Consider the following 17,065-nt stretch of genomic DNA (forward strand, 5'->3'; position numbering starts at 1 on the left):
AGAGAGAAGCAGCTCGTCATGCAAGGAACGACAGGAAATACTTTGTGTGTGTGTGTGTGTGTGTGTGTGTGTGTGTGTGTGTGCGGGCAGCCTTGCTCACTGATGGGAACAAATATTAACCTTTCCACACCTGGTTACCGTGACACCTTTGCACACGTTCCTCTTCCCTCCCTCCCTCCCTTCTTTCCTTCCTTCCTTCCTTCCTTCCTTCCTTCCTTCCTTCTCAACCCCCAAGATTTTTAATGCACCTTACAAAATTATACGAAAATCAAAGGTAGTTTGGACATATAGGTGTGTGTGTGTGTGTGTGTGTGTGTGTGTGTGTGTGTGTGTGTGTGTGTGGAAGGTACGTGTTTTTACAGTTTTATTATGATTTGTAAACAGGAGATCACAATAGCCACTGTACCACTGAACACTCCAATACTTAGGGATATGGAAGTTGCTTTTAATGTAAACTTGTGACCTTAACCTTTGACCTGCCTCTCTACGGTCAGATTTTAACCTAAAACAACTGAATAAGACCCCCTAAGGCTAAGATTTTGTAGAGGCAGCTGTCCTGTAGTGGAAACATTAGGACGATACATCGATCATTGTACCGTAGCTGAAGTGATTTGGCAGGTGGCAGGGGGCGGTTAGGGTAGCGTTATAGTGTTTAATATTCAGCTCTAATAAATTTGAGGTCAAAGTTTCATGTAATTAAAGAGAAACGATATATTGTGTTCTGTCACCTTGTTGGTTACACTGCCACTCTCTTATAAAATGTTTCTTGACTTTGAAACACTGATTTGGTAACACTGGCAGATGAAACACTTAAGTAAACCAAACAGCAACATTTCCTTTATCCTAGAATCTCAAGAGCCTTAAATGGAGTCTAGAAGGAGTCATGAACCAGAAGACTCACTATCACATCACCTGTTAGGGGAACCAGGATGTTAAAGACTCATAAAGACCCATACATTAATGTTTCTTTGAGTTTCATCCACACAGTTTATCAAGGCGACGGAATTTTGCAAAGACTAATTTAAATAGAAGCATTATCTCAGCGTTAGGTCAGGGAGGAGGGAGGAGGGGGACAAATTACCATATGAATGAGAGAGAGAGAGAGAGAGAGAGAGAGAGAGAGAGAGACTTCCTCAGCCTTGTCGGAGTTCTGTCAACTTCTCCCTTCTCCTCACTTAACTGACCTTCGGCTACTTCCTATCTTACCTGTCTTCCTTCCCTCAACCCTTCTCTCTCCCTCATCACACACACACACACACACACACGCGCGCGCGCGCGCACGCAAAGACGTATGCAAGAGTGTGAATGTCTGCGTGTGTAATAATCTTGAGTTAGTACAGTACAGGTGACCTTTCCTACAGGTGCATTTATAACTCGCTGTTCTGTGTGATGGTCGTCGTCGTGTGGCTCTACAGAATCAAGCTCAAGAACAATACCAGGAACAAGAACAAGAACAATAATAGGAACAAGAACAGGAACAAGGAGAGAACAACACCCGGGTCTTAAGAGGTATCGTCTTAACACTAATATTATACACAGTTGTTATCAAAGAGGAACTGAACTTATACATTAATTATAACGACTGAACAAAACATATGAACTTTTTATTATTATTCGGACAAAAACAGAGAATCTTCACTCGACTGCAGATACGTCTTTTTCCCCCTCCAGCAGTAAGTGAGGTCACCCTGAAGATGAAATTATTTGTAACGTAGAAAAAACCTGCTGAGTTACCCAGTGATGCCATCGTTGTATTATGTGAAGGTTCAGTACAGGGTGTCTCACAAAAAAAAAAAAAAAAACTATATATCCACGTTGCGTTTGGGATTTTTGTGGAGATCATGTAGTTTGTTCTCACTTATTGAGGTGTGTTAAGACAGATTCTGAACGGCCAAATTGAGTGATTGGTGGAGTTGTTTTAGTTTTTTGTCAAGAATTCGTTTCTGTGAATAAAACCTCCTCCAGTCTACACTCGAATCCCTTCCCAAAATGCCATTGTTTTTGTTGTTGTTGTTGTTGTTCCGTAGAGACGCCAGTGAGGAACAAGTATGGATAGATCTATGTTTGTTTGCTTATTGCCTCTCCCGCGCTGGTCTGTCTCCTCCCGGGTAACCTTATAAACACAATAACTTGAACAGCAAAAAAAAAAAATGATTGAAACTTAGATAACTTAGTCAGCAGATGTAAACAAAACGATGTCTAGCTACAGTTCGGTAATGAGAATCTTCCTTCCATATCGAGAAGCGCCCCGCTACAGTCCTTGAGTCATACATCTAACTAGGACAAAGACCAGCCTAACCTTGTAGAGGCTTAACCCAACCTGGTGATCTGCCCAGGAACCTGTAAGTGGGTACCGGTGTGTGTGTGTGTGTGTGTGTGTGTGTGTGTGTGACCTTCAGGCAGCTAATAGACTACTGGAAGGTACTAATTAGTAGTTAGGAGATGCCAGGATAGATCTAGCATGCCAATGATGGGTATATTTTGCTCAAGGAATACAAACTGCGCCTTGGAAACGGGTGGCTGGCTGGAGGGCGACCTTATACCGGATGACTGGCTGGAGGGCGACCTTGTACCGGATAACTGGCTGGAGGGCGACCTTGTACCGGATGACTGGCTGGAGGGCGACCTTGTACCGGATAACTGGCTGGAGGGCGACCTTGTATGGAACCGGACATGGCTCTGGGAAGGCTGTTCAGACGTTAATGAACACAAGACCAGCAACAATTAATGTGCCGAACGTGCGCAACAAGGGAGAAGAAGTTATTGAATTAATGAAGAGAAAACTGGACACACTTGACCTTTATGAGCTGGATACCTTGTCACCTGGTTTGTCGCGATGACCGAGAAACCTGACCAAACATATCTAACTTAACCTAACTTAACTTAACCTAACTTAACCTCACCAAACCAAGGTTAGTTAGGTTAGGTTAGGTTAGGTTAGGTTAGGTTGGGTATAAATTTATTAATTTCTATGTATTATTGTTATTATTATCTACATGATCGTTTATGACCATTCAGAAGAGTCCTCCCCCTAAAGGCATAAAAGTTATCCTTACTAAATATCTCTCTCTCTCTCTCTCTCTCTCTCTCTCTCTCTCTCTCTCTCTCTGTCTGACAAACGTAGGCAACTTTTTCTCTCCGTTCTGTCTCTTGCATTTTTTACCCCATGACTTCATTTTCATAATCAATAATAAACACTTGTTCATCTTCTTTAACCCGTCTGTGTGTGTGTGTGTGTGTGTGTGTGTGTGTGTGTGTGTGTGTGTCGAACAGGGGCTTATAAACAGCCCAACAGCAAACAACGTGAATCCCAGTGACGAATGGGACTCTTAATACTGTCATGATAAACACCTGCAGAGACCCTCGGCCAGATCAAAAGAACACACCAGTACTGGTTTGGTGAAAATGACCCGGCAATCAAAGTAATCATCGATGAATAAATGTGCTGCTTTAACTGACTGGCAGAAAAACCCTCAGTCTCGGACCAAAGCTGATACCCTCCGCAAGAAAAGTGGCGGCCCAGCGAGAACTTCGCAATCTAAAGAACGACTGACTTAAAAATAAAGCATGTGAAGCACAAAAACTTGCAGATCAGCACAAGATGAGCGAATTTTTCATTTCCACTAAGACATTTTACTGGCCAGTCACTCGTGGCGCAGCCCCCCTCCGCTCATCTGACGGTAACCACATAATTAAAGACGACGAAGGCCTCCTTCAGCGCTGGAAAGAGCACTACCATTCATTGCTCAACCGAAACACCGATGTGGATGTCCTGACTACCCAGCAGGTCCCTCAGCATCCAAAGCTGACCCACCTCAGCTATCCTCCATCCCTGGATGAGGTAGCTACTGCCATCAAACAGATGAAAAATAACAAAGTCTCAGGGCCTGATGTTATCCCACCCGAGGTGTATAAAGCAGAAGGACCTCTGCTTACCAGTCGTCTCCACTCTCTCCTGGAGAATTTATGGGAAAAGCAGGAAATCCCCCAAGCTCCTTAAGACGCCTCCATTGTCAATATTTATAGGAACAAGGGAGACCGGTCAGACTGTGGCAACTACAGTGGGATCTCGCTGCTCTCCGTAGCTGGCAAGATTATCGCCAGAGTCCTCCTAAATAGACTTCTTCCTAAGGCGGAAAACTTCCTCCCAGAATCTCAATGTGGTTTTAGACCATCACGTGGCACCACTGATATGATATTTGCTGCCCGCCAGACACAGAAAAAGTGCAGAAAACAGCGTTGTAACCTGTACATGGCTTTCATCGACCTAACCAAGGCCTTCGACTCGGTCAACAGGGAAGCCCTCTTGTGGCCCCTCAGCCGTTTTGGCTGCCCACCAAAATTCATCACCATTGTGAGGCAACTCCACGATGGCATGAACGGCAGTGTCCTGCACAACGGCACCCAGTCAGAGTTCTTCTCCATCCAAACAGGGGTTAAGCAAGGGTGTGTACTGGCACCAACTGTGTTTTCCATCTTCTTGGCTGCCTTCCTTACTCATGCCAGTGCCAATTTAGCCAGCGGGGTGAACATCGAGTACCGGGTGAATGGGGGTCTTTTCAACATAAGACGACTCCAGGCAAGAACAAATGTGTCGGCAGCTTCCATTGCTGAACTTAAGTATGCAGAAGACCTCACCCTTCTTGCTCACATTGAACACGACCTACAGCTACAGGAGATCCTGAACACCTACGCAGAAGCGTATGCACACTTTAGCCTTGAGGTGTATGTACGTAAGACTCAGATTCTCTTTCAAGCGGCCATTGGTTCAGACCCACTTCCACCATCCATCCAGCTTAACGGTACTACCCTCTCTAATGTTGCACACTTTTGGTATCTCGGCTCCCACCTGTCCACCACCGCAGACATTAATGAAGAGATTCAGCATCTGATCAGATGTGCATCTCATGCCTTTGGCAGACTCCGAAATCGTGTCTTCAGCTGTAGGGGTTTGAAATTATCTACACAGTCGCACATATATCGAGCAGTGGTCCTCCCCACCCTGCTATATGGCAGTGAGACATGGGTCACATACAGGAGGCACCTTAAGGCACTTGAAAACTTTCACCAACGTAGTCTACGTTCCATCCTCTGAGTTCGTTGGGAAGACAAGAGAACAAATACCAGTATTCTTGCTGACACCAACTGTAGGAGCATCGAGGCTACCATTATCCATGAACAACTACGTTGGACTGGCCATGTTACCCGCATGGACGACAGTAGACTGCCAAAGCAGCTACTTTATAGTCGCCTAACAAATAGTAAACGTAATGCCGGCGGGCAATTGAAAAGGTGTAAGGATAGTCTTAAGACAAACCTGAAAAAGTGCCAAATCGACCCCCTCACCTGGGAGACGATTTACTCCACATCGTAACGCCTGGAGAAGCACCGCACGAGGTGTCAATGCTTTCGAGTTAGCCCGATTGCAAACCGAGGCAGACAAGCGCCAACGCCGGAAAAACGCTGCCACCGCCCCTCCCGGAGTTGATGGAGCTCTCCACATGTGCAACGAATGTGAACGACGCTGCCGGTCCCGTATCGGCCTCTTTAGTCACCTCAAAACTCACCAACCTTGGGTGATATCCCTAATAACTCATATTATTATATCATAGCTGGATGATCGTCATACTCGATTCCGTGTGACAGCAAAGTAGTAGTATTAGTCTGTGTGTGTGTGTGTGACAGACATGTAGAGAGGACTGGATGTGTCTCGGATGTCAACAGGTATTCTAAACTCCTAATGAGGACGTGTATGTAAATCAAGTCATTATGTAATTTACTGTAAGAATATATTACATCATAGTGTTGTATTTAGTGTTATTATGATACAATTACTGTTATTCTTAGCACCAGCAGCCTGTAACACCTCGCTTGTTATGGCATCGGCACTGTTAGAGACGCAATTGGTCTTTGTTCACAAATAGTGTTCGTTCGTCAGTCACTTTATGGTTCACTTCTCATACACACGGCGGGATTGGTATGACTCGCCCCAACATACAATATTGCCAATGGAACGAGAAACCCTTCGCTTTTGGCCTTATTGTTTGATTTTGTGTTATCTATGTAAAGGAATTTGGTGCATTAAATCCCATCCTTGTACGATCTTTTGTGTTAGAATTGTGGTGAAAAATGTGATCATATTTTAACTTACGACATCTTGACTTAAAACTTTGATCTTGACATTCCCCCCCCACCCCGCCACCCCCCAAAAGTTCAGTGTTTATTGTACATCCAACACAGTTCATCCTTGAGTTTAGGTACAGGTATGACTAGGATATAGTTCACACACACACATATTTTTCTCTTGTATTTATACCTTCCATCTTGTCTGTCTCTCTAACTTCCTTCAGATACAATATTTGGGTGAGAGTTTCCCGGTGATAATGATTTTGACCACAATATTAAGTTAGGTTAGGTTAGGTTAGGTTAGGTGACCTCAAGATTAGTGTGGACTAAGACTGGATTGCCACTTCCTGGTTGTTCATACCTACAGTATACCCATACATCCCTCCGTACACACACACACGCACACACACACACCTGGTTCCGTAAACTGATATCCTCATAAAGGTATTTCTATGTAGGTGTGAAAGAGTTCATTTCCCCGTATGGTAGAATATTAACCATGTCGTCTAGTTCACTCCCTGTATGGGAGTAATGGTTGTTAAGTAAGGTAGTTCACTCCCTGTGTGGTAGTAATGATTGTTAAGTAAGGTAGTTCACTCCCTGTGTGGTAGTAATGGTTGTTAAGTAAGATAGTTCACTCCCTGTATGGTAGGTTAGGTTAGGCTTGGTTAGGTTAGGTTAGGTTAGGTTAGGCAGGAAGGCGTCTTTGTGAAGGTCAAGAAAGTTTAATATTTAGTTAAAGCTGAGTGCTGAGTCGTGATGGTGGTCAGAGGTTAGGTTAGGTTAGGTGAGTTGTACCAATCCTTGAGTGTGTGTGTGTGTGTGTGTGTGTGTGTGTACAAGGTATTGCTTGAAGGTTATTATGGGAGGACGAGAGAAGGTAAAAGGAGGATTCGAACCCATAAACCTCACGAATCATGACAACACTTAGGATTCGAACCCCTTAAACTCTCGAACCCTGGCAACTTAATCTAACGTAACCTCACTTAATCTAGCACAAACAACCTAACCTAACCTAACTGAAACTAAGTTAATATTTCTAGAGAACAAAGGAGACGAGTGAAGTTAGGTTAGGTTAGGTTAGGTTTTGGGTGGTTAATCTGTACAAGTAGATAGAGATTATTCAGGAGATCCATTTTCTATGATTAAGTATATGAGATAATGTTTTCTATGGGTAATATTAATGCTGTGCAAACCTTTCTATTCCCCAGCTTCATGTAAACAGAGAGAGAGAGAGAGAGAGAGAGAGAGAGAGAGAGAGAGAGAGAGAGAGTAATTTCATCATATCACGTCCACTTCTCGACACCCTCTAAGCGGGCAACACCGCCACACTGAGCGTCCTTGGCAAGGTAACTTTTCTTCCGATATTTTTTCCAAGCGATTCTTTCTCCTCAGTTAATGTCTCCTCAGTATACATGTATCTTTATAAACATACCTGCTATATATAGTAAATATTAGTCAATAAGAGAGAACCAGGAACAATAAATAAAGACGGAAGTTGGTTTTTAGACAGTGAGAGTAAAGTGTGCGAGAGTGAGGTGCGCGCGCAAGATAATATAGGTTGGTAGGTCACTACTCCATATGTGCAACAGAGAGAACATGTGGCAACGCTGAAAATAGTCGATTAAAAGTAACAATGTTTTTATGAAAGTTAATATATTGCAGCATTTAATATATTGTTCACAAAACAAAACAATTAACGGCGAGATCGGCAACAGTTTGTGAGAGATTGTGACTCTCATCTTCCCTTACCGTGCAGATAAACATACAAACAACTACTACCACTACTACTACTACTGCACCTTCTACTACTACTACTACCACTACTACTACTACTACTACAACTACTACTACTACAACTACTACTTTTTTCTTAAATCTAAAACGTGGCCTCTAACCTCCGCGTATAGCCACTCCTTCGCCATCATTTTTAACTTCTACTACTACTACTACTACTACTACTACTACTACTACTACTAGCATCAGTAATACAGGTGGGGCAGACTATACTCACCTGACAGCGTGTCATATAGTGTAATCCTGCACTCTGGTATTACTGAGCAATGACACCTGAGCCTTGTACTTGCCCCATTCATGTTAAATTTACTTCTTTTTGTAATTTTTATGAAGGAATTTTTTGATCATATCAAGTAAGATAAAATTATATAGCCGTCAATTTTGCCATATATTCGTCTTCTTATATACAGTATAGCTTGTATGTAACTTAATATAAAGTAATATATGTGAGGATATATATTCATCCGAGTCAACATATAAATTCAAGAATACTGTTTGCTGTCAATGACTTTGCTCACCAGGAAGTCGCCACCCTTAAAAATGCAGGAAAAAGGAGGGACCCGGAACACCACCTTGGCAAACCCTTGTCACTATCCCAATAATGGAAAGCAAATAAGAACCCAGCGCACTTCCCTGTTGGACGCTGGAACTCTCACCCTCCCACCTATGTCTGACGCTACGTGGGGTCAAATCTGAAACCTGAATACCAACCACTCGCCCTTGACTCCTCGGGGCTACTTTGATACTAGATCGAAAAAAATAAAACAATTTATTCTTGAACTGAATCTATTAATCATTGTTTTGATCATAAGTGGATAATAAAAATACGGTATTATTGACTTTTCACGACATGGAATGCATGGGTTTGTTGACATAAGCTGATGCCTCGCTGCCAGTTGGTGTCGGCTGAGTGCTGACACGTACAGTGCGGCATTCAAGGAGGAAGCATCGTACGGAAATGTTGGGCGAGTTTCCAGAGTGGGGTTTATTACTCTTTTTTTTTTTTACTTATGGTGACAGGTGACCAGTGTTTAAAGCCCGCGTCTAATGAGGGGAGAGAAGTGACGTAGCTCGGTCAGGGTAATGCAGGAGGTGAGAAGTTCGTGGTTCCCTTCGTCGTCTCGTTTGCTCCATCAAAGAGGATACAACCACATGCAATCTTGGACCCGATCACTACATTATTCCTGAACCTGTACACGAGACCAGCCACGGACCTGATCACAGCAGCACTTTGGACCTGAACACAGCATTTATACACAGCATCACCTCTGGACCTGAACACAGCATTTATACAGAGCATCACCTCTGGACCTGAACACAGCATCACATTTGGACCTGAACACAGCATCAGGTACTACAGGTGCTAATGACAGGTAAACTCCTTAACCTACATACTTCATTACGCTAATTATTCACAGGAATCTTAATAATTTGTTTCTGTTCAGACAGTCATTGGAGCCACAACTAATGACCCCTACATCTACTGTCTGTCTGTTTGTCGTCTGTCTGTCTGTATTTCTGTACGTATGTTTATTTGTGTATGTGTATATTTACGAGTACAAAATGACAGGATAACTAGTCACCTCACAATCAAGAAAGAAACTCACAATTTAAGGGAAACTCATATTATAAGGGAAACTAACCTTGATGCTCACAGTGGAAGAGGAAAGTTGGTCACAAGATGTTTCCTGTCTAAGCTTGTCTCTTCCTCTCCCCCCTATCTATCTGTCTCTTCCCCCCTTACTCGTTTCCTCCTGCTGGTTCTCTCCCTTCCCCCTCTCCTTCTCAGTATCTCTCAGTACGAAAGAGAGGGAGAGAAAGGAGGGAGGGGGGGGGGGACGGGAAGGAGAGTCACCACTACCATCACTATGATCCTCACAAGGTAAACAAGGTCACCACCACAACGCCTTCTGGATACACAATGGCCACTTGCCAGTCAGTCAACCTCACCCACCCCTCCCTCCCTAGCCTCCTCAACACACCTCCTACCCTCCCCGACGTACCTGAGAGACATAGCCACTAAACACATCAACAACCCGTCATAACATCAGAGATAAGGTGGGAGGGGGTTGTAAGTGACCACATTATATAGTTATGGGAGTTGTAATTCACCAGTCGCTACGTCTTACAACAGCAAGTTATAATATTTCTTCCTAAAGTGACGAGTTTTAGTACTTTCTTGATAACGGATTTTATTGGGTAGAAGTTTAGAGATGAATTTGTTGATCTTCTTTAAGGAATTACGACCTTCCTTACTGAGTTACGGTCTTCTTTACTGAGTTACGACCACCCTAACTGAGTTACGACCTTCCTTGTGAGTTACGACCTTCTCTTCTGAGTTACATCCATCCTTACTGAGTTACAAGTGAGGACAGTGTTGCCATCGCCACGAAAATCTGTAAGGTCGTGTGTAAACAATTATTAAGACACCCTGCATGTGCTCAAAGACTGAAAGACGAAATATGAAAACATTAACAAATAACATAGAGCTACAGGGAATAAATCAATAAAGATTATATAGATTTAATCCACACTGGAGGAGATGTCAGAGAGAGAGAGAGAAGAAAAGTTTAGCAAAGCCGATTACCGTCAACATAATGGCTGGGTGTGGCTATACGGTAACTGGTTCTGTACACAGATGACCTTCATTAAGGCTAAACTAACTCATAATATTTACAAATAACATAAATCATCAGGGTTTTTTTTAGTAGATATTGAATTCTTTTGAGATCAGTTTATTTAATCTTCTTAATTAATGTAAATTTCCTCAGCAAAAATCTGTCTTAAAACGAGGAAAACATTCATTAGTTCATCGTCACGTGTGCGAGGTAGAAGCGGACAGAGCGGACGTCCTTCCACTCTCGCAGCCAGAGGCAGACTGCGGCAGCGGCTATGAAAGGAACTAACCTTCAGGGGGCCACCGAGGCACCCAGCAACGTTCCGAAAAGCTTCAGATACTTTCATTAGTGGCCGGAGAGTTGTTGGTGTCTCTTTATGTTTTGGTGAATATCCCCGCGTTTTAAACATTATTTTGGGTCAGTAACAGATGGTCCTTGTACAACGACACATCAAACTTGTTGTAAAAGGTTTGTTCTAATTATTATTATAAGAAGGTACTCACTGTTACAGCACCTGCCTGATACTCTTCTAGTCCGTAAGAAATCCGATTGGCTGTTAGATTGTGACTCCACGGTCGTGATGAAATTCTGCATAGTGATAGGTCAACAAGTTGACGTCATGAACGTATGGGAGGGGCCTGAGACTCCTATTGGCTATGGGGCCGTGACGCAGCCATGACGTTGCATCAAAACAGAGGTACGTTGCGATCATGGGAGGTAAAGTAGCCGATGAATATTCACTGGTTTCTCATTGACAGCGACACAATCGGCGTTGAGGATATATCAGGAAATATCAGATAACAGGATAAGAGGCGGATGGCTCCCTGGCTCAGTGACACATTACGCGCCGCTACAAATGGTCTAACCGAGTCGACACACACACGTGGTCGTCAGTGTGTGTAGTGGCAAGCTGGTGAAGAGTTGAGGTCTCGTGTCTCTCCCACGCCTACAGTGTCTCTGTCTCTCTCTCTCTGGCCAGTCTCGCCCTCCTGGACATTATCTTTAACAACAGTGAATACAACATCTTCCACCATCGCTCAAGGCGTGATTACCCTCAAACATAAAATATAATTATTGTCATTAACTTTACGAATGTTGAGGAAGTTAATAAACGAGTTAGTGAGTGAATCAGTTAATTAACTTGAGGAGAGTAATTAAGACATCTTCGTGTAGGATAAATCTGTTCATCTTGAGAGAGTGACAGCGTGGTGTAGTGGGAGACAGTTCACACCAGTCAGGATATATACCAGCGTGTGAGGCCCTTCGCAGATAAGATGAAGTGCCTCAGTAACCTCGCCGTTTTCGCCATCTTCTGCGGCTCCCTGACACCCACGTCACTAACAGGTCAGTCTTATCATATTGTCGGGAGTCTTGGCGTCAGGAATCATAAATATCGTCAAGATCACTGGAGGAGAAAGACTCGTATTAACTCACTGTGAGAGATTTCGACACGAGTTTAACCACCCAAGAGTCTATCGTGGTTTAAGTGAGTCAGTCAACCACGTCCTCACATCTCCACCGAAGGGAAAAATCTTGAAGTTATGAATCTTTGAGGCTGTGAGACCAAACCTTAGAACATCGCAAGAGATAATCTGGCTACAGTAGTAGGGCCTCTGCTTGCTGTGCCTTATTGCATATCGACTTATGTAAACAGATTTAGGTCAAGGTAACGATCCCATGGCTGTACAATAACATCAAATACATAATATATTCTACAGAACTATATATTTGTAGTGAAGATTCTGGTGATGCTAATACACAGAGAAAGTACTGTAAACCTGTATCTCTAACCTCTACTGTAATCACACTTGTCTGAAAATACTGTACTAACATCAAATAATTACTTGGTTCTTGAATCAGAATTTGTGAATCAATTTTCCATACGTGAACTGAATGTGTGCATCTGACAGTATCGTGATTTGTTCCTGTGTTTAGTTGCCTCAATACCCGCCTGTTCTGACTTCACTGGTGGGTTGTTTTCCTTACGTGAGGGATATTTATTTTTTTTCAACGTTTGACTTAACCCCTTGAGTACTATGACTTAATCTATTGAGTACGATGACTTAACCCCTTGAATGTGATAACACCGTACTCAAGGGGTTAAGTCATCGTACTCAAAGGGTTAAGTCATCTCTCTAGTCTTCATAATTCTCTGTCTCTCTCATTGTGTCTCTTTCTCTCTCCCTCTTAGTCTTTTCTTTCCATCTCTCATTCTCTTCTCTCTCTCTCACTTCCTTTCGTTTCTATTTTTTCTCTATGCTCTCCTTCGCTATCACTCCCTCTTTTTTCTTCTTCTTTTCTATATTATCTCTCTCTCTCTCTCTCTCTCTCTCTCTCAGCAGAAAATAACTGACTTTGAGACACACAGTGAAAGTCATGCAGGGAGAGAGAGATTATCCGTGGCCACTGAGAGATTCTGGTGGCCACTGAGAAAGTTTTGTGGCCACTGAGAGATTCTGGTGGCCACTGAGAGAGTTTTGTGGCCACTGAGAGAGTTTGTTGGGTATGCAGTATCTTCGTTCAACTATGCCAGGTGAGACAGCGACACCACTCCTCCTCCTGAAGTACTGTAGAGAGGCGTGGACAAATGTTGTTTGGTATAGTTTGGTTGTTAACTTCTTCTGGAGGGAGGAAGGGTAATCCATCCTTCCCTTCCCTTTATTCTTCCCTTCATTCTTCCCTTCATTCTTTCCTTCCTTCCTTCTTCCTTTAATTTCTTCCTTTCTTTTCATCCCTCCTTCCATCCCTCCTTCCCTCACTACAGCTCTTCATGTGACCCTCAGAGTTGTTAATCATCAAATCTCTCACTCATTATCCACCCTCAAGGAACTCCTCGATAGATAAACTAGGGACTGACACTCGAAAGTTGCCAGCGATGAGGTGATACATAGACTAACAGACAGACAGATAGATGAATGTAGAGTTAACAGACCCGGAGAGAGGGGGGGGGGGGTTAACATGTATTGATAGTTTAGCTGATGGGTTGATAACTACTTGAATGGTTTGGTTTGGTTAGGTTAGGTTGAGTTTGTTTAGGTTAGGATAGGTTAGATTAGGGTGGGTTAGGTTAGGTTAAGTGCAGGTATACAAACAATGTACACTAGGCAGTACAGGTATACAGACAATGGTAAACAGTACGTCGACCTACAAAGGATATCTCAAGTCATGAATCAGAAATACAACGACCTTTAAAAAACTGTATAATCTTTCACATAAGGCGACAAAAACTTTCTCAACTGGCACAACTTATGGCAACTCATCCTGATACTTGAATATTGCGGTACCTTGGATGGCGTCATTATTGCCAAGATGCTCGTCAAATGGTTGCCAAGGTGACGTCAACATTGCCAAGTGGAGGGGAGGGCGGTAGTGTTGGTGACGGAGGAGGAGAAGGAGGAGGTGAGGAGAGAAGGGGAGGTGAGAGAAAAGGAGAAGAGGGAGGATGAGAGGGGGGCGTGGAGGAGAAGGAAGAAGAGGGGGAAAATTTAGAGGAGGAGGAGATGAAGAAGAGGAGGAAGGGGAAAGATGAGAGGAGGAGGAGGAGGCGAAGAAGAGGGTAGGAAGGGAAGGAGAAGATAAAAGGGGGTTGGATGAGGAGGAGGAGGGAAAGATGGTCAGAGTAAGAAACACCAAGTAACAAACATCAACAATAAAGGAGCGAAAGTTTCTTGTTAATGGCGCCAACAACGACGTTCTAGTTAGGTGAAATTCAAGTGGATGGCGGAGCAGTGTGCACAGGTAATGACGGTGGGCGCCAGGTACTGCGTAAGGCAAGAGAGGCGAGGGAGGGAAACTGCATTAAACCAGGTGTCTATACTCTCCCTCTCTCCCTCCTCCTCTCGCTCTCCCTCCCTCCCTCCCTCTCGCTCTCTCCCTCAATCTCTCTCCCTCCCCGTTGCCCTTCCTATTTTCCCTCATTCCCTCCTTCCCTCTCGCTCTCTCCCTCCCTCTCGCTCTCTCCCTCCCTCTCTCTCTCTCCGTTCCCTCCCTCCCTCCCCGCCTCTGAACGGAGATAGAGAACGCCTGACATACATTCCACATGGCGCCCCGCAGGAGGAAGGAACGGCACTGTTTTGTTGCCACCATGATAACTGCGACTACAATCACCACCTACTATTACCCACCAACCACCACTATCACACACACCATCACCACTCACCACCACACACCATCACCACTCATCACCACTCACCACCACACACCATCACCACCCATATATCAGGAAAAAAGAGACAAAACCCAACCTTGTCGACATGATATCCAACAACAACAAAAATCACAACAAAAACAATAACAAAAGATTCTCATTAAGCGTCCGTAGCTGAGTTCATCACGGGGTAACAGGACGTGTGGGAGGTGAAGATTATTATTAACTCATTCATGATGCCCAGGTGAGTTAATTAATCCACGTATAATTATTACAACTTGAAAAAAAATTATATATATATATATATATATATAACAACCTCAATTAAAGTCAGTTCGCAACAGGTAGAGTCTCGGCTTTGATAGAGTGTAAATGGAAAATATTTTGAAGGTATGTGGAATGATCTATGTCACTGCCAGAAATATGACACACACACACACACACACACACACACACACACACACACACACACACACACACCTCAGGGGATTCGTAGGTTCAAGTGATTCGTGGGTTCAGGGGATTCGTGGGTTAACTGTACAGAAGGGAAGGAGACCATTGACTGTAACAGATGATGATGGTGATTAGACCAGGTGAAACTGTTACTGAGAACGACTGTAACTGTCTCGTTGCTTCTTAGTGTCTCTCTCTCTCTCTGTCTGTCAGTTTATTGTTACTTAAATGTTGTAATGTTTGAGGTTGTGATGTTGTAAGTCATACACAACACAGCAATGAAAGGAAGTAATGCAGTGAGAGAGAGAGAGAGAGAGAGAGGGCGACGAGTTAATTATAAATAAGGTGAATTATGATTACCAGGTGTAGAAGCACTAGAGCAGGTTTGACCACACACACACACTCACAAGGCCGTCACACCAGTCAGGTAGGATTGAGTGTGTGAATGAGAGCACCTGAAACAACATTATAAATAAAACTCTATCATTAACACATCAAAACCGAGAATCCGAGTTACGACACATACGCTTATCTGTACATAATGTTACGCTTATCTGTACTTATTTTACGCATTACAAACCAGCTAATAACGCGTACAATATACGCCAAGATCAACATAAGGGTTACAATGTTGGCACGCGACCCCGACATATAACATAATAGAGTTGACAAGTTATGTTAAAAATGAAAGTCGGTAGATCTCTCTCTCTCTCTCTCTCTCTCTCTCTCTCTCTCTCTCTCTCTCTCTCCACACACAGAAACAGAGAGAGAGAGAAAGGGAGGGAGAGAGATGTTTGTTAATGGAAAAGGAAATGAAAAGAAGAGGGAAGGGGTGGGAGAGGAAGACAATTTGAGAGTAAGAGAGGGAAAGGGGCAGGAGAGGAGAGGGAAGGGGCAGGATAGGAGAGGGAAGGGGCAGGAGAGGAGAGGGAAAGGGCAGGAGAGGAGAGGGCAGGAGGAGAGAGGAGAGGGAAGGGGCAGGAGAGAGAGGGAAGGGGCAGGAGAGGAGAGGGAAAAGGGTGAGAGGAGAGGAAGGCAGGAGAGGAGAGAGGGAAGGGGCAGGAGAGGAGAGGGAAGGGGCAAGAGAGGAGAGGGAAAGGGCAGGAGAGGAGAGGGAAAGGGCAGGAGAGGAGAGGGAAGGGGCAAGAGAGAAGAAGGGAGGGCAGGGGAGGGGCAAGGAGGGCAAGTGTCTGGTGTTGAAGAGAATGAACGTCCTTGGAGTACCTTCAGTGTTATCATAAGAACATAAGAAAATAAGGAGTCTGCAATAGGCCGGTTGGCCTGTGCATGGCAGCTCCTGTCGAGAGTTACTACCACTCTCTATCATCCATGAATCTATCTAGCCTTCTTTTGAAACTTTCCAGAGTTCCCGCACTTACTACAAAGTTGCTAAGCTTGTTCCACTCGTCCACCACCCTATTTGTGAACCAGTTTCTTCCTATCTCCCTCCTAAACCTAAACTTATCCAACTTGAATCCGTTGCTCCGAGTCCTATCCTGCTCGGATATTATAAGAACTTTATCTATATCCCCTTTATTGATTCCTTTCACCCACTTGAATACTTCTATCATATCTCCCCGCACTCTTCGTTTTTCTAGGGAATGCAAGTTAAGTTTCTTTAACCTATCCTGATATGGAAGGTTTCTAAGTTCCGGAATCATTTTTGTCATTCTTCGCTGCACCGACTCTAATGATTTTATATCCATTCTATAATAGGGGCACCAGAATTGAACCGCATAATCGAGGTGCGGCCTGACTAGCGCAAGATATAGTTGCAATAAGACCTCTGCACTCTTGTTACTTACACTGTATACATTGACAGTATTTGTTCTTCCAATATTAAGTACGCTGTACTTGCTGGTGTTGAATTTCATTTGCCATTTTCAGACCACCCCTGCAGTTTATTTAGATCCTCCGTAATGCA

General features: G+C 43.8%; 1 protein-coding gene across 1 annotated transcript in view; it reads right to left on the reverse strand.

Annotated features, from left to right (window-relative positions):
- Positions 1–8,998: 8,998 nt before the first annotated feature.
- The window catches only part of LOC121854720, a 25,645-nt gene continuing 17,578 nt past the window's right edge, over positions 8,999–17,065 (reverse strand). Inside the window, exon 3 of the mRNA XM_042349456.1 lies at positions 8,999–9,160. Coding sequence (XP_042205390.1) covers positions 8,999–9,160 — 162 coding nt within the window. The remainder of the gene's footprint in view (positions 9,161–17,065) is intronic.

Source organism: Homarus americanus, unplaced genomic scaffold (assembly GCF_018991925.1).
Source record: "Homarus americanus isolate GMGI-L3 unplaced genomic scaffold, GMGI_Hamer_2.0 scaffold53233, whole genome shotgun sequence".
Classification (NCBI taxonomy): Eukaryota; Metazoa; Arthropoda; class Malacostraca; order Decapoda; family Nephropidae; genus Homarus; species Homarus americanus.